Raw genomic sequence first — 27,746 nt, forward strand, 5'->3', positions numbered from 1 at the left:
AAGTGTATCCAGTGCAGCGTGGATTCAAGTACTCTTGTGTAAACTATTGAGTTTCCATGCGGCCTCCGTGTTGTGGTGGTAGCGTGCTCCGTTTACCACACCGAGGATCCTGGTTTCATGCCCGAGTAAAGCAACATAAAAATTTTAGATGCAAGGTTTTCCTATTGGAAGAAAGTTTTTCTAAGCGGAGTGGCCCCTTGACAGTGATTTGGCAAACTCTCCGAGTGTATTTTTGTCATGAAAAGCTTCTCAGCGAAAACTCATTTGTCTTGCTAATGCCGTTCGCAGGCGGCGTGAAATATGTAGGCGCCGTTCCACCAATTTGTAAGAAAATTCAATGAGGAACACGCCGCAAGTTTTAAAAGAAGCTCGTCTTAAAATCTCCTCTGATTGCTTCGTGCAGGGCAGCCTCCAGTTCAGCATTTCAAGTATGGATTCTGTTCAGTGTAAAAAGAGATATAGATGCGCCTTAACATGCCTCTTCTATATAGGTAAAAAGCAGTAATATTGGGATTCCTAGATCCATGATATTTTGATATTGATACTCTCTATGACAAATGTAGCCTGTAGATCCTCTATGACTTCTCTTCACCATTAGACTTATGGCCTTGTTCGTAGTTTGTTTGGCAGCCATATGTGATATCGAAACAATGGTTTGATCAACCCTTCGAATGTGTCTCAGCTACTGAGTAAAATTCATCGGTCATAGCAGGCGCGTTTCGATATCACACATATTTGGTCTGATATCACACACTACCAGAATATTGGCAAGCAAGACTTTACCATGAATTTCACGCTGTCCACTTTGAGCTTACAAGCACCTTACTGACCTACTATTTCGAACATTTAACAACAAACAAGAATAGGAGAAGAGTTCAAGAAGATTTTATCTAAAGTAGTATATTGATGAACTGCGTACGAATGTTAAAATTACGACAAAGGAAATTTAGTCATATATTGCGAAGAATATGCGGTCGGCCATAAGACTATCCGATGAAGGCGCAGGTCATATAACTAGGGTTCTTATGAAGTGAAACACAACACTGCGCTGACAAATCGGAAGTGTGCATTTCAGTCTGAAAATGAAGTTAAGGGACAAAATTTCATCTATCTTCTATCCCTTTATGAACGCAAACCCAATACAGATGTATGGTGCGACCTGAGCGAAGTTTTTCCAATGTTTCTTTGCATTTAAAGAGACTTCTTGATGAAGTACTGTGTGAGATTATTGCCTTAATCACCGCCTTACTATCAATATTGACGCGATTACAGCTTACGCACGCTCCCTCCAGAGTTTCTGCTGCTTTCTTCACGGCTATAATTTCTGCCTGAAAGACGCTGCAGTAATATGGCAGCTGTAGGATCTTAATTTGGAACCATTGGTATACATGAATAAAGTACGTTCTGCCATTTCAATTGTGGTCCCAAGATCTCTTTCGAAGCTCCGGCACACGACCATACATTCCGTTTGCCCGATATTAGACGACGCTATACTGCTATGACCATACGGAGTGCACTCAAGCCGCCGCGAGGTGCAGCTGCTAACGCAATATTTTTGACAATTAGGTCTGCCGGCGGGATGTATAGAATGACATGCAATGCTGCTGTCGGGGTTGTTTTTAGGGCTCTCCATATACTAAACATTTATAATCTGCATAACCCCTCAATTTTTTGGTATACGTACTTTTTTGTGTGTATGTCCACGAAATAAGGACCCCATACTAAAGTATGTGTTTGACAATCGCAGTAAATACCAGATGAGAGAGTTTGGCTGATAGGATCCACGTACATCTTATCATCCGTTAAGGTAGAGACTTTAAAGTAATATTTATCATCCGTTACAATTTCTTTTTCAAATCAATACTAAGAAGTAGGAAATAATATTATGATAAAACAAGTAAGGAATCCTAAGTTCGGGTGAAACCGAACATTACATACTCAGCTGAGAGCTTTGGAGACAAAATAGGGGAAAATCACCATTTAGGAAAATGAACCAAGGGTAACCCTGGAATGTGTTTGTATGACATGGTTTTCAAATGGAAGGTATTAAGGAGTATTTTAAAAGGGAGTGCGCCTTAGGTGGACGCCTTTTCGAGATATCGCCATAAAGGTGGACCAGGGGTGACTCTATAATGTTTGTACGATACGGGTATCAAATCAAAGGTATTAATGAGGGTTTTAAAAGGGAGTGGCCCTTAGTTGTATATATGAAGGCGTTTTCGAGATATCGACCAAAATGTGGACCAGGGTGACCCAGAACATCATCTGTCGGGTACCGCTAATTTATTTATATATGTAATACCAAGAACAGTATTCCTGCCAAGATTTCAAGGGTTTTTATTTCGCCCTGCAGAACTTTTTCATTTTCTTCTACTTAATATGGTAGGTGTCACACCCATTTTACAAAGTTTTTTCTAAAGTTATATTTTGCGTCAATAAACTAATCCAATTACCATGTTTCATCCCTTTTTCATATTTGATATAGAATTATGGCATTTTTTCATTTTTCGTAATTTTCGATATCGAAAAAATGGTCGTGGTCATAGGCCGATTTCGGCCATTTTTTATACCAAGATAAATTGAGAGCAGATAAGTACGTGAACTAAGTTTAGTAAAGATATATCGATTTTTGACAAGTTGTCATGTTAACGGCCGAGCGGAAGAACAGACGGTCGACTGTGTATAAAAACTGGGCGTGGCTTCAACCGATTTTGCCCATTTTCACAAAAAACAGTTACCGTCATAGAATCTATTTCCCTACTAAATTTCACAAGGATTGGTAAATTTTTGTTCGACTTATGACATTAAAAGTATTCTAGACAAATTAAATGAAAAAGGGCGGAGCCACGCCCATTTTGAAATTTTCTTTTATTTTTGTATTTTGTTGCACCATATCATTACTGGAGTTGAATGTTGACGTAATTTACTTATATACAGCAAAGATATTAAATTTTTTGTTAAAATTTGACTTTAAAAAATTTTTTTTTTAAAGTGGGCGTGTTCGTCATACGATTTTTCTCATTTTTATTTAGCACACATATAGTAATAGGAATAACGTTCCTGCCAAATTTCATCATGATACCTTCAACGACTGCCAAATTACAGCTTCCAAAACTTTTAAATTACTTTCTTTTAAAAGTGGGCGGTGCCATGCCCATTGTCCAAAATTTTACTAATTTTCTATTTTGCGTCATAGGGTCAACCCACCTACCAAGTTTCATCGCTTTATCCGTCTTTGGTAATGAATTATCGCACTTTTTCGGTTTTTCGAAATTTTCGATATCGAAAGTGGGCGTGGTTGTAGTTCGATTTCCTTCATTTTAAATAGCGATCTGAGATGAGCACCCAGGAACCTACATACCAAATTTCGTCAAGATACCTCAAAATTTAATCAAGTTATCGTGTTTACGGACAGACCGACGGACGGACGGACATGTCTAAATGAATTTCTTTTTTCGCCCAGATCATTTTGATATATAGAAGTCATATCTATCTCGATTAGTTTATGCCGTTACGGATTACCGTTATGCGAACATAGTTAATATACTCTGTGAGCTCTGCTCAGCTGAGTATAATGAAGTTTAAAAGACTACATTTATATAAAGGAGCAGAAAATTTGATTTTATATAAAAAGTGTTTATGCGTCTTGAGTTTGAAGCTTTAACAACGCAATTTTTATAGAACTAATGTTTCCGGTTTAATTTTTTACTGGTCATTCGGTCATCTTTGTCGTAATCTAGACTAAACCAAATCTTATTTAGTGTAAGAAGTACAATTGAGAAAACTTCGAACTTCCTCAATTACGCATCAGAAAAAGCGTTGTTTGAAAATAAATACGAGTCTACAAAGACGGTCTTTCGTTACATGAAGACGCCCACAATAAATTCTAGAGCACATTGTGAACCTTTTTCAAGTTTGACATATACACATACATAGACAAGTAGGTTGATAGGAATGTAAGAAGGTATCTCTATTTGAAAGCGTCATTCTGTTATTGAAGCTTTACTAAACAAGTTCTCAAAGATTAATTAATTATTCAAAATATTCAACAGAATCGATGGCTTACTTCTATATAACACGAGCTTTATTTTTTATTTATACATGTATGTATGTAGCATGTGTATAAATAAGTATGTATGTAAGTTTATAAAATATACATTGAGGTTATGTTGGTATGTACTTTAATTAAAATTTTTAGTATAGGGCAGTTCATTCATACAAAACTTTTAAACATTTACTGTATGTGATGCAAATTTTTTTCAAGAAACTACTAAATAATAACTATGTATAAACATTAGACTGGGTCGATTTATTAACCGATATCGCGCCATCGATTTTTCGATATGATTTGGGCTCAGGAAAAAAGTTCCACTACGTATACCCAAAAATAATAATTTTCGAGCCTGCGAAATTTCATTTTTTTTTTTTACTTTTTTTCGACTTTGATTTTTAAGGTTTCTTCATGACCTACTAAAAAAATTTTCATTTGATTGTAAAATTTTCATGTATACCCTGTCCGACCCAAAAATGTCCGCTAAAAACGTTGGCTATAACAGTTTAGCACTTCTTTGCATGGTGATGGAAATTTCCATCACAACGTATAGTGGTGATCAAAAAATTTAGCACCAAACAAATGTATTGTAGTCTTTTTGCATTTGGCATGTCTGTTGACATCTCATAAACAGTTGGTAACATCTCTGTTAAATAAAGAGCTATCCACGACATTAATATGACGGTTTAAAGTTGACATTCCACAGTTTTTTGTGGTTGAAAGCAAAGTGCAATTTCGAGAATTTTTTTAAAAATAATTTGAAAGATATTTTCATAAAAAAAAACAATTATGAGTGTGCAAAAGGTTTGTATTTATGTTTTGATTACTTTCTGTAAATTATATAAGGCGCATCCCACATAATCTGACCAAAACGATGTGACAGAAATTTACATCACTGTGCAGTTACTCTACCTTTAGTGCGAGTCAAATTGTGGTGTGCTATTATTATGTTTTATTTTTTTTTTATTTCAAAGAAACCTAACCGATAGGGAAGTTGAACTTTATTTTAACTATTTAGAAGACGGTGGGCTATCAGAGTATGATTTTGATGACGAAAAAAAAGAAAGTTTTATGAACAAGTCAGTCGCTAGGGGTAGTTATGAAGAAAGAGTATCTACAGTAGATGGTGATGATCTGAGCTGCGTGGCGTGAAGGATAAGAAGGTGTGAACGCTATTATCCACATATGCTGGACCCTTGCCAGTCACTGAAGTTAATAGATATGATAAGACAAAAAAGGAGAAAATTGGTATTACTTGCCCGTTCATCGTTCAAGAGTACAATAAACATATGGGAGGAGTAGACCTTATGGATAGCAGTCTTGGGAAAAACGATATAACTATGCGGTCTAACAAGTGCTACCTGCATGTATTTTCTCATTTACTGGATCTTGCGGTAACAAATTCTTGGATTCTTTGCAAAAAACAAAAAAAAACTCTCAAGAAATGAATATACCTAAGAAAACTTTGCTTACATTGGCTCAGTTTCGAAATGAAGTCGCCTTTGTGTTATGTAACAAAGGACCCTGTACAAATGCTAAAATAGGGCGCCAAAGCAACAGTACTATTAAAGAGGAATTGACAACAAAGAGAAGAAAGGGTTCGCCAGCTTCTCCACCACCAAAAGATATAAGAGAGGATGGTTTCGATCATATGCCGAAAGTAGGTGGCTCACTTCGGTGCAAATACCCTAACTGCAAGGGTTATTTTACAATTTCTTGCAGCAAATGTTGTGTGAGTTAATTTGTGTCTTAATAAGAAAAACAATTGTTTTGATAATTATCATCATCAATAAAATATGATACAAAAATATATTGCATACATAAGTTTTATATGTTTTGTACTAAGGTTAACATGCTTATTTGCATGATGGTGGAAATTCCCATCATACAGTTTTTTTGTTATTTCAGGATTTTTTAAAAATTTTTCTGTGAATATAGAGCTTGAATTATATCACCCAGATTTTTTCACATGAAAATAAAAAATCAAGCAAAGAAGGGGTAGTAAGGTCATGAAAAAAACCTTAAAAATCAAAGTCGAAAAAAAGTCTAAAAAATGAAATTTCGTAGGCTCGAAAATAATTTTTTTGGGTATACGTAGTGGAACTTTTTTCCTGAGCCCAAACCGTACTTTCGTCCATATAAATCGGCCCACCCTCATAAACATATTAACTTATACATATATAAATATACAACATACTCGCATTTAAGCGTTAAATATAGTACATATTTTACACCCACTTTATAATAATCATTGAACTTCCGTCAGCAGCAACAATTTACATTTTTCCCCCAACAACACACAGAACTTTTAATTCAATAAACACAAAACAAATTTCAATTGTTTATGCTATATTTATTTTTCTTTTTTTTTTTTTCTCTTTATAAGAAATTGATTTTTTATTTAAAAACTTAACAGTTTTAACACGCAAATGTTTAATTCATATTTAACTAAATTTTTTATTTTTTATTTCACAAACATTCAACATTCATTTGTATTTCATACAATCGAGTACGATATTAAACAATAAATGTAGAGAAAACACGTAAAATGTCTGACTGACAAACTGAGTTGCAATGAAATGAAAATTAATTCAAACGAACATGGTGAGACAGAAGGCATTAAACAAATAAAATACTCGTAAATGAAGTAGCTCTTATTTAGGCACTCGCACATTTTAATTTGGTTCTCATTTGCAGCTACAAAAAAATTATGTATGAATATGTGTGTTTGTTTGTGTTGGGAAAAAGAGTATTTGAAATTTTGAATTGGTATTGGTGTTACACACTTAATACTGAATTGTTGTGAATGAGCGCATTTTAGTATGAAGCTTTGGTAAACGATATCAAATAGAAATAAAATGTTGAAATGAAACTAGTTCCGAGCCTATATCGGATTCTTGAAATTTTTGAAGAAAGGAAACCGAACCCAGCTATTTTTTAGGCGGTTATTCAAAACTTTTAAACACCCGCAAAGGCTTTGGAAGATATGCTCAACTTCCTCCATATAGACCTGTTTGGCAAGCTCCTAGCAATTTATATTGCGGTTAGACTGAACTCAGTACTTGCCTAGAGCACCATAAGATTTATCTGTAGAAGCATGATGGGACGATTTAATTACTTGCATATACTGCAGTTTACACAAATGTCACGAAGCTTAATGGAAATGTAGGCATTGGTATTTAGTCAAACGATTTTTCCTCTCCTTAAGTATTGAAGCGCCTTTCTTGCTGAACTAACTGCCATAAAGGTGATCGTTCATTGATTAACTATCACCGAATAGCAACTCTGTGGCAATCGACTTTGACAAAGTTAGCAAGAAACAGCAGATGGTCGTTAAACAAACTGCTCTCTCGATGTATGAGTGCGGTTTTATTGGTCCCAGGTCACAGTGTTGTGTGCTTCTTACTAGCTACTGAAGTGTCTGAAGAGACGGAGTTAAACCAGTTAAAGGCGGATGGACACTGAAACCCACAAGTGAGATGTTCAGACAAACAACTGAGCAGGATATAGTTTCAGTAAGTGTGAGTTTTAAAATGTAAACTTTTTCTTGAGATAATAAATTACATGTACATTTGAAAACTCACACTTAAAATGACTGAGACTGCTATCCGATGATCGCGAATGATGATGACGAATGACTTATCTCTGCGCTGCAGGCCCGAAAAGGACACAAGTAATTAGGCAATTCACAAGATACCCTATTCATCGTAAGTGAAATGTTTTAAACAAATTGTATACTGTTAAGCATGGAAACAACTTACACTTAAAACTTTGCAGCGAATATAACACTCGTGTGAATTTTATTAATGTTAAACACATTCTTTGCAGTTACCTTGCTCTGGCCAGGACACGTATGGAATGTCGGAACACTTCATTGAATGCTTAGAGGAGCTTGTCTCTGCTGAAGTCCGTGGCATTGAGCGTCACATTAGACAAATAAATTGGTTAACTTTCCTATACTTTAAAGGAGGAAAAGCTTTGCTTCCAGCAGGACTATCAAGATTGGCCAAAATGCTTACAAGTGCCCTTCTGTCGGCTATGTAAAAGAAACGAAATAACCTCAATTTTCTTTGGAATACAGCTGAATTTCTCAACTATACCGATCTAGGTAAAAAAATACATACTTAAGCCGACTTGGTATATAGATATACCTAATAATAAGAATTTGCTATGGCAAACACTTATATCTACTTGGATAGAAAATTCTTTTTAGGAGCGGCATGGCCGAAAATCCAGAGCGGCAATTCCTTTCTCCAAGGAAAACATTGAATTTGTACTAGGCATCCCGTAGGCTTGATTTTATACCTATATAGTAAATAATACACCTAGAATGTTGAAATTTGACGTGTGGACTGATATTGAGACTCTTGATAAAAATTTGAAAATTTTCTTTTTAAATGGGCGTGGCACCGCCCACTTGTGATAAAATCAAATTTACAAAATATTATTAATCATAAATCAAAAATCGTTAAACCTATCGTAACAAAATTCGGCAGAGAGCTTGCCTTTACTATAAGGAATGCTTTGGAGAAAAATTAACGAAATCGGTTAAGGACCACGCCCACTTTCATATAAAGGATTTTTAAAAGGGTCCAGGACGCATAAAATAAGCTATGTCTTTGCAAAAAAAGGCTTTATATCAATGGTATTTCATTTCCCTAGTGGATTTATAACAATAAATAGGAAAAACTTCAAATTTTAAAAAATGGGGGTGACACCGCCCCTTTTATGACTAAGCAATTTTCTATGTTTCGGCAGCCATAACTCGAAGAAAAATTAGTTCAGAATAGAACCATATTTATGTATATGTATTATTACGCACTATTAAGCACACAAAACAATCAACAACAGCATTTCAAGTGTACAGCTGGGTATGTAATGTTCGGTTTCACCCCAATTTAGACTTCCTTACTTGTTCTTCTCTAAACTTAAAAAAAGTTTATAAAAATACCTTACATAAATTACTAGTGTTAATACGAAAGAACAACGTGTTTTCAAAATCCCACACTTACACAAATTTAGTACCTTCAGTTCATCCAGATGGGCCTTTACACTTCCGATAGTTTCGACGGATGAGTGAGTACAGAACTCATATTGATTAGTTGTTCGGTGTACTCTTTACCGGTCCAAGAGGAGGAGGTACCGAATTTTTTTAATAAAAAGACCTTTTTTCAAAATTTTTGATATTGCTTTGTCCGGTAGTTGAACCCGGATTCTTAATAGTTCCCAAAACAGTCGGGTAAGAACCTTAGGTATTAGTAATGGATCCATATCCGGCAAAGACCTGCCAATGTCTACAGTCCTATAGCAAAAAATTTGGGGAGTGTTTTTTATCGCTGCACTAACAATTTTATGCTTTAGAAATTGCTGACTGGGTCTAAATGTATCGCTGTACTAACAATGTCATGCTTTAACAAGTAAGGAAGTCTAAGTTCGGGTGAAACCGAACATTACATACCCAGCTGTACACTTGAAATGCTGTTGTTGTTTGTTTTGTGTGCTTAATTGTGTTACAAGGCTGCGCAATAATACATATACATATGGTTCTATTCTGAACTAATTTTTCTTCGAGTTATGGCTCCCGAAACATATAAAATTGCTTAGTCATAAAAGGGGCGGTGCCAAGCCCATTTTTTTTTAATTTGAAGTTTTTCCTATTTATTGTTATAAATCCACTTGGGAAATGAAATTCCACAGATATGAAGCTCTTTTTTGCAAAGATATAACTTATTTTATTCGCCCACGACCCTTTTAAAAATCTTTTATATAAAAGTGGGCGTGGTCCTTAACCGATTTCGTTAATTTTTCTTCAAAGCATTCCTTATAGTAAAGGCAACCTCTCTGCCGAATTTTGTTGCGATAGGTTTAACGATTTTTGATTTATGATTAATAATATTTGTAAAATTGATTTTGGCACAAATGGGCGTTGCCACGCCCATTTAAAATTTTTTTTTTCAAATTCTTATCAAAAGTCTCATTATCCGTCCACACATCAAATTTCAACATTCTAGATGTATTATTTACTAAATAATCAGGTTTTTTGTGTTTTCCAAAATGTTATATACATATATTAAAAGTGGTTATCATCCGATTTCGCTCATTTTTAATACCAATCTATTCTGGGTCCAGATAAGCTCGTGTACCAAATTTGGCGAAGATATCTCAATATTTACTCAAGTTATCGGGTTAACAGGCAGACGGACGTACGGACATGGCTCAATCAAATTTTTTTCGATACTGATGATTTTGATATACGGAAGTCAATATCTATCTCGATTCCTTTATACCTGTACAAGCAACCGTTATCCAATCAAAGTTATAATACCCTGTGTACAAGTACAGCTGGATATAAAAATTGCTGACTGGGTCTTAATGTATCAGTGTATGCATCTACATATCAATGTAAATATTTCATATCAAATGCCAAAACAAGTGTCAGCGCTTCGCTCTATGTCTCTAAGTATTTTTTCAAAAGAGAGAGAGAAAGAGTTTGACACTTCAATATACGCATACTTATTTACTTATTGCACATTAATCACAAAAAAAACACAAGCAACAACCTACATATATAAAGTTTTAGGTATATTTGTTATTTACACAGCCGCAATGTCGTCATTTTACAAAATTTGGTTCTTCTATATTCGGCTTCAACTGCTTGACTTTAAACATTTTTCAAAACAATATTGCCACAATCTTAGACTGCTTCACATATCAACTTCTATTTACTTATCTAATTAATTTTTTCTGTATATTCTCTTTCTTTCATTTATTCTCTCACCATTGCCTGTTTTTCCCAAATACATACATATACTCGTATTGCAGATACTCGATTCTTGACTGCTTGGCGTTATGAATGTATTTTTGTTGTTGTATTCCTATTTTTAAAATATTCTTATCAGCTTAATAGTTTGCCTTTAACGACTGTTCTTATTTTTAAACAACAACAACACAACAACTTTTATTGCTATGTGTGCAATGTATTTGTTGCTTTGTGTGCAGTTGCTGAATAGTTAACGTTTTTGTTGTTGTTGTTGTTGTTATTGTTGCAGTAAAACTGATAAAGCGCGCTCATGTATGTGTGTTTTTTAAACGAAATATAGTAGAAATGGTATAGATGCGGAAGCAGTGTTAAAAGAAGTCAACAACAAAAATATGAAGTCATATTTTTGTATTGTGTAAATGTTTGCTTGTGTGAGTAGACAGTTAGTCGTGTTAGTTGTTGTTGGTTTTTCTAAAATGTCACTGCAATCAAATCTTTATACAACTCGAAAGTGGTGAAAAACAACAGCATTTGAACTGATAACAAGCAAACACACACATACATATGTACATAAGTTTATCGCACTAAATACCTTTTTAACAAACATATGCACACATTAGGGTGCGCCTTATTTTGCATAAAATGACCGATGAGGCAAGGAACGTCTAACGATGTTCTTAACGACATGAAAATCCTGATCTGTGAACTGATCAATTACATGTAAACTTGTGAAGACTATTACAAGCTCTAAGTCATAAAACTCTATTGGAGGATTTGAAGATGTTGCATTTTTCAGTAAATGATTTCCAAACACAAGGAAGGACTTTTTCAGTGAGATAGGTATGCTTATTTTTTTTTTTTTTTTTTTTTGTTTTCACAGGGATTGATTCTTATTTACAAATGTTTTGTAAGGTTTTTTTAAACTCTTATTTTATGACCGAAATGAGTTTTGTGAAGGGCAAATCTCTCGTCTGCTCTGCCAGAACAAACAGAATGAAAACTTAATATTATGTTATTATCAATTAATTTTTATGCAAATTTAAACTAGAAAATTATACCATGTCTCGATGTTATATTTTTGGATCGGGGATAAATTTGAAATCATTGCGAGACTTTCTTATTGTAATGTTGGGCTCATTGCAGAACTATTTTAGCGGGATTGTTTAAGGTCCTATTTCGAGACCATTTATTGGATACACTTTTGGAATCGTTTGGGCAGGCCTCGGTAAAATTAATTCATGAATACGAAAAGCTATCGGGTTGTAATTATAGTCGAATTGTTATCTCCATGTTATTGATACGCTATAGAAAAGTTATCGATTAGTTTTGGAACAAATTTTGATTTGTTACCGTCAAGTTAGCGATTTGTTATCAAAAAAATATAAAATAAAATAAATTTGTTATAGAAAAATAATCAATTTGTAATCAAAATATTGCATTAAAAAAACCGATAACAAATCGATATTTTTTCAATAATGGGTCGATAATTTATTGATAAATTTTTTTGTCGATAACAAATATATACCCCTTAGATAACAAATGCATAGCTCATATATACATCGTCGATAACACGCCAATAACAAATGGATATTAATCCGATAACTCGTCGATTTTGTTTTCTTATCTTTTTTCCCCCCTCCTATTTTCTCTTTACTTGCCTCTTCTTTCTTTTTTCTTATCGAAAAATCCTTTTCATTATTATTTTTTACCATTAATTTAAGAGTGAAAATGTCGGATGTGCAAACAGTTGTTGGCCATCTCTGCATTCAACTTATTGATCAAGGAAAGTCCAAAATTAAGGTTTTTCATACATGCATACAAAAAGCTGCTCTCAACTGTTTCAATATAAAGGCCATAATTCTCTCATCTGTAGAATAGAGGGAAATGTTCAAGCTTCGTATATTTCGACATAAAAATACATATACTTATCTATAGACTTGCTTATCTATTGAGGCCTAAAAACAATTAAACATTAATATATAAGAGCATTTAACTTAATTTGTGAGAGGACTAGGTTATTAAAAAGTTTAAGATCAGCCTAGAATTCTTCTGGAAAAAAAAAATACCTAGAAAAGTCCCACACTCAAACCTCTTATTTAGTCCATTTATAGGCTTTTTTTTAAGGAAGGGGCCTTACCCTCCGTTTACATAAAAACGTACCTGCAAGCTTTTCTACGTTCAAAACAATTAACATAGTGATGTGTGCACAATTTTCATTTGCAACTGCCTCCCACGACCGGTCTAAAAGAACAAATAAAAAACAAAATATTTTCTATGTAATTTAAGTGTTTAATCGAAACTTGCAATGAGGCGCCTCTTAATATTAAACTTAAATTTCGGCCTATATATATGGCTATATGATGATATAATAGCTGTCTTTTTTTTATTTTTATTTACATATACGCTTAAACTTTATGTGGACTGCTGAGCATTAAACTTTATCTATGATTCTAAAATTGCTACGCAGAAAATTAGTACTCCTAAACTTCAATACGCATTATACTCAGATGCAACTGAAATATGTGTCTATGTTTCACCTCTACGTCAGTGTATTATCTCTACAAATATTGTGTGTGTCCCCTATTCACCGCAACCGATTCAGCTATAGGTGATATACAGCCATACAACAGAGGTTTGTGTCTCCGCTTTTCGCTACAACATGTTATGTAGCTATATATTTAACCACTGCCGCTAGATGGGTTTCCTAAACATTATCTAAGTGAGCATAATCGTTTTTTTACCCACAAACTTAGTGTATATCGTGTAAAAAAAAAAATACGGCTAAGATACGGAACTCTTTTACACTAGATCAAAGGAAAATAAAAGTAAATTTGCCCACCCTAATATGCACACTTAAATTATTTGGGGGGAAAAACTCATGTGATCGTTGACACAGCTGTAAATGAAACACATACATACACACATGTACACGGAGTTTGATGACGATTAAAGCGCTGTAGTGGTCATGCTATCAAACTACTCATCATATTTGATATACCCATATCTGATAGCTACGCATGCGCTCGACGCTGAGAATCAAAAACAGCACCACTAATATAGGTACATATGTATCTAAATTTGTCAATTAGGGTGTGTAATATTTAAGTGAGTTTTTTTTTTTTTTGTATTTACATTACAATGTTCTGTCATTGTCCAATACAAGTAAAAATTACTCAAGTCAGCCGTTGCCGCCGACTGCGCTTCTGCTATAACTGCTGGTTTGGGCTCCACGAATAATGAAGTTTCTGCTGATGCTAGCACCAATATTCAATCGACGTATGCCACTGTCGCTGCTGATAAGGGTGCTACCTTAAATAATGTAAAGAACACCGAAAACAAACAAGTAAAGGTATCTACGATTGTTCTTGGTAGTAATTCGAATAAATTGAGCTGTTCGACTAAAATGGTTACACTTATCCATTAACTATATCACACCGAGGGCTTATGGTAATTTACTTTTTAAGGCGGTACGCGAAGGACTTTACTTTGGGATCCAGAGTATGTATCTGTCATTTAGAATCCAAGTTACTCCACATGCCCGGCGAGAGTTGAAAGGGTTCAACGCAAATTCATTCGATTTGTTCTTCAACATCTCTAATTTGATAATCTGTGGCCTCCCTACATTGCTAGGTGCAAGCTCATCAACATTTTGCCGCTCGAAATCAGACGTTCTCTTCAAAACTCAATGTTTATCTTCGACATTTATAGCTGGTGTAATTGACTGCCCAGCTCTTCTTGGACAAATATGTTTTCAATGTTCCCAATAAAACTCCTACGCTCTTATAATATGTTTTACATTGAAGTTTCTGAGATCTAATTATCTTAACTTTGCACCTCTCGTTAGAGCGCTTGAAGAGTTTAATCGCATCTAGAAGTCTGGATCTTGACTTTACGATGTCAAGCCCCTAGTTTAAGTTATTGATTGAGTCTTACTACCGAGCAAATACAACCGTTCTTTAAACTCATTGTTAATAAATTTTAAGTTAATTTATAATAATTATGTAAATATTGTCAGTAAGGTCTGTTGCCATTGACTTAATAAAGATATGAACATGAATATCTAGAAAAGTGCAGGCTGCTTGAAACAGGTTTTATCGTTAATAAATTGGAACAGGGGCGTAGCGATGGGGGGATCGGTTTTGGGGGTTTAAACCCCCCTTGTCTCAGGATTTGATTTTTTAGGTCGTTACAATTCAAATATTTGATGTTTTCATGTCTATGTTAATAAATTTCTTTATAATTCTGCTACGTATTTACTTTGTTGGTGATATTATATTTTTAATATGCAAGCATATGTATGTACGAAGTGAACACTTATATTTTAATCATATTCTGCTTCATAATAATTCTGCAATTTATTAAATATACAAATGTACATGTTAACTTTTAATATAATTTCATAAAGAAGTTTGCTTGTAAATTTGCCTAACGACCATCTACATACATATCAGAGAACAGCAAAAATCGAACACAACAACGTTCGATTACATTCGGCAACATGATCGTGTTCAATGATCCAACTTGCTTAAACGAACCTAATCGACATTGATTTAAAATCAACCGACTTATTGCATGCGTGAATATAATCAATTCGGGCGTTTGCTCGTTTACCTCAACCGCGATTACATTCATCGGAATGAAAAGGGAAATATGAAAGCTCCATGCGTCTGAATATTTGCATGATTCTTCTGCCCTTACGTCACGGCGACAAGCTACATATAAACATACATATAAACATTGCTTACGGTTCTGTTTGTTTGCCGAACTAACCGATATTAATTCTCGTGCTTTGATTTTATTCTCCACATTTAAATAATGTTAAATTTACAGCATTTTTTCGAAGTACACATTTCCTAATATAATGCAAATTTTACATTATTTTCCATGTGGAAAACACATTATTATAATGTAATATATACATTTTTTTTCATATCAAAAACACATTTCAAAAATGTAAAATTCAAATTATTTGATAAATGAAAAGATAATGTGTTTTCACATTTTAAAACACATTAGTATTTTTTCCGTGTAGATATGACTTTTTTAAATTAAGTTTTTTTCTATTCGATCAGTTTCTTTCTTTTGAATTTTATATACGTATACGTTAGATCTCATGCATAGGCTCAAAAAGCATGCATTCTACTTATTCCTGAAGGAGGTACTTCGGTTTTTTTATCAATTTATCTATGATTAATATTACAGGAATGCGATCCTGTGGCTTTTCCTAATGTTCACATGTTGTTGAAAATCTTGTGTACACTTTCAGTAACAACGGCAACGAACGAGAGATCTTTTTCAACTCTTAGGCTTATTAAAAACTATTTGAGAAACACGATGAGTGAAAATCGATTGAATGGCTGTGCATCACTAAGCATCCACCGTGATGAAATTGTTACCGTTGATGAAGTTTTAGATGAAATGGCAAAGAAAAGCCGACGCATGCGCTTGAGTTTTTAATGTAACCTTTTCCATATCATATTCTAAATACACGTACTTTAATTTTAAAGCTAAAGACAACATTTTTTTTATTTATTTAATTGAAAAAAAAAAAAATTTACACCCTCCCCCCCCCCCCCCCGCCCCCCTCAAAGAAATTTTCTGGCTACGCACCTGAATTGGAATATACAGAACATAGATTGTAAGGTGACATGGCTCAACTATATGGTTGGATCATCTCTACAGCAACAACATATCTTTTTTCAGATTGTCAAAATCTACGTGTTGGTGTTAGGTGAATGGAATGGAAGGAAAATATAAAACATAACAGTTTTTGTGTGTTGTAAGAAAATGTTGTCAATGTGTTGGTTCCATTTTGAGTTTCCCATCTCCTTTTGACAATCCCTACTCCAGTGAAATGAAAAAAATTAAATCAGCTGATGAGATGAGTTAACCACACAGTTGAACCATGGTAATGTGACTGGAAAAACTTTTTAGTTACAGTTCTTGGTAAAGTTTTTGGTAGTATGAATAAGGACAGCCTTTTCCTGAAAAGTATAAAAACTTCAATATTTTAAATTCGTCCTCAGTGTACTAAATGGGTTTATGTTTTCATCTGAGAAAATTTCTATATGCAGGATATTTACGTATATTTTTTTTTAAGATAGGAGTAAGAACAAAATATTACATACATACGTAAGTAACACCCTAATGTACAATCTTATTCTTTTATAACATTAACAACACAAGATAAGCACATGTGTATCGCATGTAAAAAGCGCTTAACTCACAAGTTCAATAGTTCATATAGTTCATATAGAAACGTAGACACTGAATAAAATTCTAAGCGTTAGGCAAAAAATTCTGTTTAGAATAATATCTATAAATGCGCTATATTTAGCCGCAGATAGGTGATTTTCACAAACTCGCATATAAAAGAGGGGCGTATCAGAACATGTTAAAAGGTATTTTCAATAAAATTTAAGATAAGCCCTTTCGGTGCGATATATTGAACACAGAGTCGTCTACAACACGTAGGTACAAATATAATTCACTAGGTAAGTTAAATAATCTCAGAGCTTAATTTTTATTTACACACATTGTTCGTATGCTTAAGTAATGTCAACTTAATATGAATAAATAAGAATTTCAAATAATGTAAAAGAGTTTCACCCAAAAAATAACCCTTGGCCTATTAAAAGACTGACCTTTTAACCAAAAATACGCCGCCAGCTAAGTCTTCCATGACTTCTACCAAAGCAAATTATAAATGTACTAAAGAAGCAAAGACCAAGAACACAAAGTGCGCTTCGAATAAAAAAAGCATAAAAAATGGTAATGAAGATTTTTCATCTCCCAAACAAGGTGCTTGAGGAAGAGTATATGTTTGTAAACGCTCCTTAGCTCACTCAAGATCTTAAAGTAGTGTCTTTAAAGTTACAAGAAAAACAACAAAAACAGGGACTACCTCAGAGACGGAGACGCATAGACTCAGTGTCAAGCTACGTACAGCGGTATTCTGCGCTTGCAAATCCCACAGACATTTTTCTTTTCTTTTTGCCAGATGACGTTGCTGCTGTCGTAACAGTACTAAGCTGCGAAATCAAATTTTTCTCTCTCGGAGCACTTTCGATGAGCCAGGAAAGTATAGCGAAGATAAAATACGGGATGTAAAAAAGTACAAAGAGTACACAGAAGAACGCTACGAATTGTCTCGGCTTGCTGCAGCTTAGCTGTTATAGCAGATACGGAACAATAACGTTATAACATTTTATTGCGGAAAGAAATGCAGGCACCACAAAAATCCATCCGATGGTGGTGGCAGTAATGCAGCCGTGTAACACGGACTTGGGAATAAGTTTCTTAATTGATTACTTAGATTGACTTCTACCTGACCCAATTCTTAGCCAGGTGCGATTGCTTTCTTGAGGATCTCCACCGAATATAGAGGACGTATGCTACAGCTTCTTCGAGTACGCTGACTTTGCCCAAAAACAAGACTCAATGGCAATCTATTGCCATGCATCATCATTCATAAGATGACCTGGGCAAACGACACAAAGAGTCCTCACAAAACGGGAACAACTATTTGACTTAAGTAACTGCTGTCCTCTTGAAACCTACTTCATGCCATACCAATTTTTTCTAAAGTATATTAAAGTGTCTATCTTTGCTCATGACAATGATCCTAAAAGGAAATATATGAGGACTATCCACCCGGTCTTGTGAAATTAAGTTCATAGTGAAGTTATGAATAATATTTTAAATAGCATTAATATGATTCGAAAACCGTTACTGTTATTGCTATGATTTTTCAATTACCATTATCATTTCAAAGCCCTCCAAGGCAATCCAACTTCATCCAAATTAGCAATAGAATGTAGACAGACCCAACCTGCATCGCGGTGCGAGACAGCTATGGGTCCAAGGTCATAGCGGTGTACCCGGGAACTCTGCTGCCGATGAACTAGCGAGGAAGACTACTGAACAGACAGAGCTAAGCCAGGTGAAGGACATTGCTCCCCCTCTTACTGCGTGCAAATACTGGCTCACATCATTTGTCACTAAGAAGGCGAATTCCAGATGGACGCTGGAACCCACATGCGAAGTATCCAAACAAACCTGGGAATGGGAATTCCAACTAACGATTTTTGTCGGAGCTGCAGGGATGAAGAGGATATAGAAACCGTCGAGCACTTCCTCTCTAGATGCTCTGCTCCGGCCAGTATACGTATGGAATGTCTGAATAAGTATTTCATCGAGTGTTTAGCAGAACTTGGCTCTGCGGAAATCGAAAATATTCTACGCTACATGAGAAAGTCAAAATGGTTCAAATTCCTACAGATCTAAAGGAGGAAGGGCTATAGCCCACACAGTGGTATCACAATGGGCCAGCTGGCCTAAGTGTGTCCCTCACATTTCTGGGGGCAGCCACTTCAACTTAACCTAACCTAACCTATTATCATTTCAAAATAGCCACACAAATATTTAAAACTTCTTGCTTGATTTGACATTTCTTCTGCAGAAAAGTTTGAGAAAAACGTAAAGCTCTTGTTCCAATATTAGCCCATATAAAAATTTTGGCTATCAGAAGCATATTAACAAATCTTAAAATAAACCAACTTTATAGTAATTCCGATGGAAACAAGTGAATCCGGTACTTATTAAGAGCCGGGTAGTCCTTTGAACGTGATACCCTTTTAGTAATTTTTAGGCCGGGTACTTTTTTAATAGGGTTGACCCTATTTGGTTGGGAAAATCAGGCGGATCGAATTTTTCTCGATATATAACAAAAACCAGCTCCTTGGCGTTACTCAGATTGGAATGTATCTTTAAGTCTTTTATTCGCTCAATCATGTTTTCCAAAACAGCAAAAAGATAATGGTGGTCGTGATTACGTCGGTCAAAAAGAGTGATCATGAGAAGCACAAGGACTTCGGACCTGTTAGTTTTTCAGTATTTGGTTTTGAGCATACTCAGAAGGCTACTGGATGTTCACATTCACAAAAGATAGGGCACTTCGTGACTGCCTTTAGCCCGACATGTTTACCGAAGGGCAGTTCACTAGTAGAAATTAAACCATACTAGTAAATACATGTAGGTATCGATAATTTTGATCTGATATCAGGAAAATTTATAGTCGATACTTTTGCACCGACTACTGAGAGGTATCGGAAAAAAGTAGCTGTAACGAAACACGAGTTATTACTTATGAAATAAATGGTCTTAAAACTTTGAATTGTCTCACATATCTGGGAAATATACTCAGGTACAGATTATATCTTCGTCTTTCGCCATTCTCAGAGCTTTTATATCCAGTTTCGCAATTTGTTCCAGCTGAGGTGATATGAAAAGTTGATATATTGTTAACTTAAGGCGGATTTACATAAACTCTTTGGTTGTTTTGCTTCGCTTGAACAGCGTCTTATGACAACAATTAAACGCTTTCTTCGCTTTGAATCGACCAACGAGTTTACTTAAGGGCAGATTCAAGTTTTTACGCTTTTGACATATTAAGACTAGCCGTGTTTTTTTACATGTATATACATCTACATTTGCGGGTAAAAAAACACGTATCATCACTTAGATAATGTTTAGGATACCCATCTAGCGGCAGTGGTTAAATAACTAGCTACAAAACGCGTTGTACCGAATAGCGGAGACACGCACCTCTGTTGGCTATAGCTGAATCGGTTGCGGTGAATAGTTGGACACACGCCATTTGTAGAGGTAAAACATAGACACACATTTCAGTTGCATCTGGGTATAATGCGTATTGAAATTTAGAAGAACTAATTCGCAGCAATTTCAGAAGTGTAGATAAAGTTATACACTTGACAGTCCATATAAAGTTTAAGTGCATATGTATATAGACGCAAAAAAACACAGCGAATATCTCCTTCACATTTCACAAAGATTTTGTATCAGAATATACATACATGCGACCATATATGTGGTTAAATCCGGAAGCAACGCGGCAAGAGTTCTATGTGAGTCCGGCCTTTGTGTGCTTAATAAAAGCATGAAAAACTATAATAAGCACATACAAACTTTTCACTGTTTTTCACAAATAATAATAAGTAAATAAATAAAAATAATAGATAAAAAGAAGTAAAGTTTTTGATCTCTGCCTTCAAGTTATTGATACCAAGGTCGAAGCTCGCCTCTTAATACAATACCTCTGTCGACATTTTTGGACGTGTTGGGCAGTCACTCCTGTTGTAAATTATGTATTACAGAAAAAGTACCGATAGAAGCAAGAATCGTTACTTCGAGTCCAATACTTAGTAGGTATCGAAACTTTTTTCGATGATACTTGCAAGTACAGTTCTCGGCACTTCTATGGTATTATTTTATCCCTACTCACTAGACGCTTTTCTACACCAACAGGCAACAAAAAAGGGTGTGTAAACTAAACAGAACGATAAGCAAATACTTAACAATAAGTACTACTTCGTAGCTTCATAGAAAAACTTAAGTAGCTCGCCTATGAATTACACAATAGCTGTGTGTGTGTTTTTACGTGTATATACATATGCACTTAAACTTTATATGGACTGCTAACTGTGTAGCTTTATCTAAACTTATGAAATTGTTGCGCATTATTATTATTATTATCCTTCATTATTAAAATATATAAATGTAAAGCGCGAAAACTTCCGAAAAGATTTTAGGCCGAGCTTCTCTTCCAATTTGCGTCGTGCTTCTTTTTAATTTTTCCTACAAATTGGCGGGACGGGACCAATTCGTTTCATGCCGACTCCGGCAATATGAAATGCAGATGAGTTTTCTCTTAGAGCTTTTCGTAGCAGAAATACACTCGGAGTGCTTGCCAAACACTGCCGAGGGGTGACCCCGCTTAGAAAAAATGTCTCTTATTTGCTCGATATAGGGTGTGTTCGAGCTGCAGCAGTGTTACTTTTTATAACAGCGCATAACGTTCTTCAGCAAAATTTGAGTGCGTTCGTTGAACGAAATATTCACAATCTATTGATAATCGCCAGGAAATTAGTGACATACCATCAACTAAACAGCACTTTAGCAATACTACTTTTATTATTTGGCTGCTCAAACACACCCATATTAAACATGGGTCATCAATTCTTTCTCTGATTCAAAAGCTGAACTACCAGCGCTACCGTCATCAGCTCAGTGTCATCATTGCCAGTAGCGCCAATAACACCAAACTCGTGCCTGACGCACAAAAATCGTTTCACTCAATAGCGCAAGTGAAATGTACTACGCACTCACTACTGAGTAGCGTCAAAAATTCGCTTGGAGTCATTGCGTCAATGAGCTACCATTGGCACCGGCAATGGCGCTGACGCCATGCAATTTACATCACTAAAATTGCGCGAATGCCTAGGCTTATGACCTTTTTAATCCAGATGGTAAAAACGAAGCAGAGGCAAAACGTATGGTGAATTCCTGTCGCAGCCGTCCCACTTTGTGGCGAATAAACGACTCTACAATGCTCCCTCTTATTAATCTACTCTCTTTGATTATACTCAGTTGAAAATGAAATGTGTCTCTCCATTTTATTTCTACACTATTCTCGACTTCTCTGACCGAAAAAACCACTATTGATCGCAACCTATTCAGTTATAGGATATACACTACTACCAGCAGAGTTGTGTGTCTCCGCTGTTCAGAACAACTCGAGTTAGCAAGTTATTTACCAGTGCTGCGAATCCTAAATAATTGCCGCTACATAAGTCTCCTCAACATTTTCTAAGTGATTATAAGCTTTTTTTATCCGCATATGTAGATGTATACACATGTAAAAAAAACACGGCAAATAATTTTGCTTTAACAAACATATGCACAGAATTTTCCCAGCGTATAATATAAAAAATTAAGGCTTTATACCACCTTCTGCTGAAAAAGAATGCTCCAGCAACAACATCCATCGCCGCCAAGTTTGTTGAAGCGTAAGGACCTCACTTGAACAACCAGCCTGCGGGAGACCGAATTTTAAAGCACCGAAAATAATAATTTGGTAATGAAATGCGGCAGCAACACAACTGAATATTATTTATACATATATATGAGTATATAACAGTATATTATAGACATAAATGTTACATAAGTAATTGAGTAAAAATTCGGTAACCTATTTACGAGGACAAAGAGAAACACATAGAAATGATGTGAGCATATATTTAGTTATTACGAATGCATTGGTATATGTTTATTTGGAACAGATACAAATGTACATATATGAATTTGGCATTTTCATTTTCATGCGCACATTTACGAAAATCATCAGGAAAAAGGAAACGGAAGTTATACTAAAGCGGAAGCAGAGCGGCTCACACATACAACCATACTACATCGGTCATGTTCTATTATATAGAAGTATGTATGTATATACGAAGAGCAAAAAAACCAATAGCATTCACGTACAAATGAGAGCACACAAATATTTCTATATCCTGGAATTTACTCTCTTTACTATCAACGCTCTCTCATTTTATACTTTTCTCTACAATAGAGCTTTTCATTTAAGAGTATTGGCTTGCTTAGCTCTCAATTTCCACATAATTTTTGGCATATCTTTTGAATATCCTTTGTACTATTTCCAGCATCAGTTAAAATCCTTCGCAACCTTTTTTGTTTGCGATTATAATTCGTTTCGCCTCACGTGAGCATTTGTGTTTTGTTGAAAAATGCGCACGTGCTACAAAATTCCGTAGGACTTGCTTTAGAATAGTGCAAGAGTGATGGAATTTGCAAGAGTCACATGGCGTTTATTGCCAAATAAAATGATAATCAATGGCTATGATGGTCAAAACGTGAAAACTGTGTAGGCATACGTCAATATGTACATAGGTATGTATACGGAATATCGATACAAAGTAATTGCTTGCAGCGATGCGTCCAAAAAACTAGGGCACCCAAAAACGACTAAACGAAACGAATCGATATAAAATTCAAAAAATTATTGTCCGCTGATTCAAACATCATCAATCTCGGCTTACGGTTTGAAAACACTACAGGTATGCCTGTCGTAAGGGGAGAGTAAAATACATATATGATTCAAGGGGTTATGTAGAGCAACCCTTTGAAGCGGTTGACAGCGCCAATTATAGCCTCTCCAACTGAATTTTTAACCTCACCTACTCGTGGCGAATTATGTTCCTTTAGCAGCTGAGGTTCTGGAGACCCCAAGTGGTCACATTAAGTCCTTCTCAAGATGGTTGGGCTGTACCTTAATGATACTTGTTTCCGAAACGCACGTGTTCTATATCCCGCAAAGGAACATCAACATCTATAACATTCTCCAAAACCTTTGGGGACTGTCTTTATCGCTACAATGACAACAGCAAACAAATGAAGAGAGTCCTATCTTGAAATTTTTTTTGAATATGGCGGTTAGAAAACACTCCAGGTATGCCTGTCATAAGGGGAGAGTAAAATACCTATATGATTCAAGGCGTTATGTAGGACAACCCTTCCAAGCGATTGACAACGCCACTTATAGCCTCTCCAACTTAATTGTTAACCTCACCTACTCGTGGCGAATTCTGTTTCTTTAGCAGACGAGGTTCTGGGAACCCCAAGTGGTTACATTAAATCGTTCCCAATATGGTTTGGATTGTTCCTTAATGGTGCTCTTTACCGAAACGCACCTGATATATATCCCGCAAAGGAACATCACCATCTATAACATTCCCCAAAACCTGCGGGGACTGCTTTATCGCTACAACGACAACAGCAAACAATTGAAGATAGTCTTATCTTGAATTTTTTTTTTTTTTAATGTGGTCCTTTATTAAATTGTTTCAAAAATTTTAGTATAAGTCCAATACTTAGTCGTTTTTGATCGCAATTAAAACGAAAAATTACACTGAAGATGACTCAGCAAAACCTGTCAGTCTTCAAACCACTTTACATATCCTGTACATAAGAAACTCAAAATATTTTCTGCTGCGATTATTTATTTCTGTTTTATATGATTTGTGGCGATTTTAACCAATGGAGTATACAGTTCTTTAGTTATCGTAGTAGTAGTAGTAGAAGATAATGGTTTAAGTTTGAGTAATTATAAGAGTTCACGAAATTTTTTTAAAGGAGTAAACTTGGGAAAATACATTTCATATTCATTTCGTTTTATCGAGATCAATTCGGTACTATTTCATGATCATTTGAAGTTATTTTCCAGATAAATTCGGGACCATTTTAGGTTCATTGCGAAACAACTGCAGTAATATTTTAAGATTATATCAGAATGGTTTTCGGAACTGTTTAGAGACCACTTCAGAAACTTTCGGGATAAATTTGAGACTATTCCAAAAAAACTTCAGAATGATTTGCTTGATTATTTCAAAGCCTCTTCGGAACTGCTTGAGTATCACTTCGGGATCATTACGGAGTTGTTTTGGGACTATTTTTTGAGATCATTTTCATTTCATATATATCGTATTGTATACCCCCTTTTGTTTCAAAAGTAGTTTTAAAAAAATAGTAAAAATAACGAAAAAGTTCCGAAAAGAAATCGCAGATCCTGAAATCATCCGAAGGTGATCCCAAAAACAGCTGCGGAATGGTTCTGACGCTAATCCATAACTTATACCGAAATGGTTCAGAAGTTATTTCCAGATAGCCTCGAAATCATTCCGAACGGTTATTGAATTATCTCAACAAAAAAATTAGAGATTTGTCCTTGATTTTTTTTTAACTTTGATTTATTTTTTGAATTGAATCTTCGAGAATGTTTATTAAATAAGTTATCTGCTCAGGACGATACTCCGAAACACCTTGGATCCATTTTATTATCTAAGGTGAACTGTGGGCTAAATACAAGACAAAAAACGAGAAAGCCGGGCTTTGCGTTACTGAATAAATATATTAAGAAAATGTTTACTCTGAGCCCGGAATTCACTGCAAGGTTTTACTTATGAATAATTTAACCTATCTTAATCTAGGCAGCACTAGTGTAGAAGAAAATACTCGCTGTTAACAACATTAACAATGTGTTAAATGACAAAACCAAGTGAAGTTTTCTTCACGTCACGTTTTGCAACTTTCGTGTCCTCTTCAGGGAGGCAGACAACTTGGAATAAAAACAAGTAAGGAAGGCTAAGTTCGGGTGTAACCGAACATTACATACTCAGCTGAGAGCTTTGGAGACAAAATAAGGGAAAATCACCATTTAGCAAAATGAACCTAGGGTAACCCTGGAAGGTTTTTGTATGACATGTATATCAAATGAAAGGTGTTAATGATTATTTAAAACGTAGTGGGCCTTAGTTCTATAGGTTGAAGCCTTTTCGAGATATCGCAATAAGAGTGGACCAGGGGTGACTCTAGAATGTGTTTGTACGATATGGGTATCAAATTAATGGTATTAATGAGGGTTTTAAAAGGGAGTAGCCCTTAGTTGTATATGTGAAGGCGTTTTCGAGATATCGATGAAAATGTGGACCAGGGTGACCCAGAACATCTTCTGTCGGGTACCGCTAATTTATTTATATATGTCATACCACGAACAGTATTCCGACCAAGATTCCAAGGGCTTTTGATTTACCCCTGCAGAACATTTTCTTCTACTTAATATGGTAGGTGTCACACCCATTTTACAAAGTTTTTCTAAAGTTATATTTTGCGTCAATAAACCAATCCAAATTGGCGGCCACCGTGGTGTGATGGTAGCGTGCTCCGCCTACCACACCGTATGCCCTGGGTTCACACCCCGGGCAAAGCAACATCAAAATTTTAGATATAAGGTTTTTCAATTAGAAGAAAATTTTTCTAAGCCGGGTCGCCCCTCGGCAGTGTCTGGCAAGCGCTCCGAGTGTATTTCTGCCATGAAAAGCTCTCAGTGAAAACTTATCTGCCTTGCAGATGCCGTTCGGAGTCGGCATAAAACATGTAGGCCCCGTCCGGCCAATTTGTAGGAAAAATCAAGAGGAGCACGACGCAAGAAGAGAAGCTCGGCCTTAGATCTCTTCGGAGGTTATCGCGCCTTACATTTATTTTTTTTTAAACCAATCCAATTACCATGTTTCATCTCTTTTTTCATATTTGGTACAGAATTATGGCATTTTTTCATTTTTCGTAATTTTCGATATCGGAAAAGTGGGCGTGGTTGTAGTCCAATTTCGTTCATTTTAAATAGCGATCTGAGATGAGCGCCCAGGAACCTACATACCAAATTTCATCAAGATACCTCAAAATTTACTCAAGTTATCGTGTTTACAGACGGACGGGCAGACGGACGGACAGACGGACATGGCTAAATGAATTTCTTTTTTCACCCAGATCATTTTGATATATAGAAGTCTATATCTATCTCGATTAGTTTATTCCGTTACGGATTACCGTTATGCGAACAAAGTTAATATACGCTGTGAGCTCTGCTCAGCTGAGTATAAAAATTATAAATACTAGCTGGCTCTGCTTTCAGTGAGCTTGCTCAGTGATGCTACATTTAAATTTTCACTCAAAAAAAAAACGAGCTGTAAGAGCGAAAAACTAAGTCCATATTTATGTAGCAGCAATACTCTTGGATTCGCTACACAATGGAATGCTTGTCGATAGTAGCGGGAGGATCGGTGCTGGTGCTTTAGAAAGTTCAGTGTGGGGAGAATCTTAAACATTCTTTAAAACTTCCTGTTTTCTCTTCTATAGCTGTTCAAGCTCTCAAGTCAACGACGATGGCATGGAGCCTGTCAAATGAGTTAGCTCTGGATCTTATAAATCGTCATATTTGTCAACACTTTCTTAGCGGAGCTAATAAAAGAAGAATCAGTTTTAGCCCGGCATAGTTTCTAGCTGTATGTGGGCGTAATCTTGAAAAGAAATTTACTGGGCACTGTAGTGTTGCGGACTGCCACGTGCAGGTCATCAGAATATAATACCTGAGGTTTCGACTGCATACTTTTGGGCAGGACTCCTCTGAATCCACAAATATGTCATGCTTCGGATTGTGGATATCCTTTAATGCTAAGTGAAGATTTGCCACTTGCCTCAGTAGGAAATAAATCCCTTGGAAAC

The 27,746-nt window shown here is 35.5% G+C and overlaps 1 protein-coding gene across 12 annotated transcripts in view; it reads right to left on the reverse strand.

The window, feature by feature from the left end:
• Positions 1-27,746, reverse strand: part of ps (RNA-binding protein Nova-1-like protein passilla) — a 310,155-nt gene that overhangs the window by 189,241 nt on the left and 93,168 nt on the right. For 8 of the 12 annotated variants that reach the window (XM_067761209.1, XM_067761216.1, XM_067761212.1 and 5 more), the window contains one exon: positions 12,972-13,052. The exons of 3 other annotated variants lie outside the window; for them this stretch is intronic. Coding sequence is in view for 2 of the 9 variants with exons in the window: in XM_067761216.1 (XP_067617317.1) it covers positions 12,972-13,005 (34 nt within the window). In the remaining 7 variants the exon portion in view is untranslated. Of the gene's footprint in view, positions 1-6,289; positions 6,652-12,971; positions 13,053-27,746 lie in introns of those variants that run through there. One more of the 12 variants, XM_067761210.1, reaches the window with a different exon arrangement.

The sequence above is a fragment of the Eurosta solidaginis genome, chromosome 1, assembly GCF_040869045.1.
Source record: "Eurosta solidaginis isolate ZX-2024a chromosome 1, ASM4086904v1, whole genome shotgun sequence".
Lineage (NCBI taxonomy): Eukaryota > Metazoa > Arthropoda > Insecta > Diptera > Tephritidae > Eurosta > Eurosta solidaginis.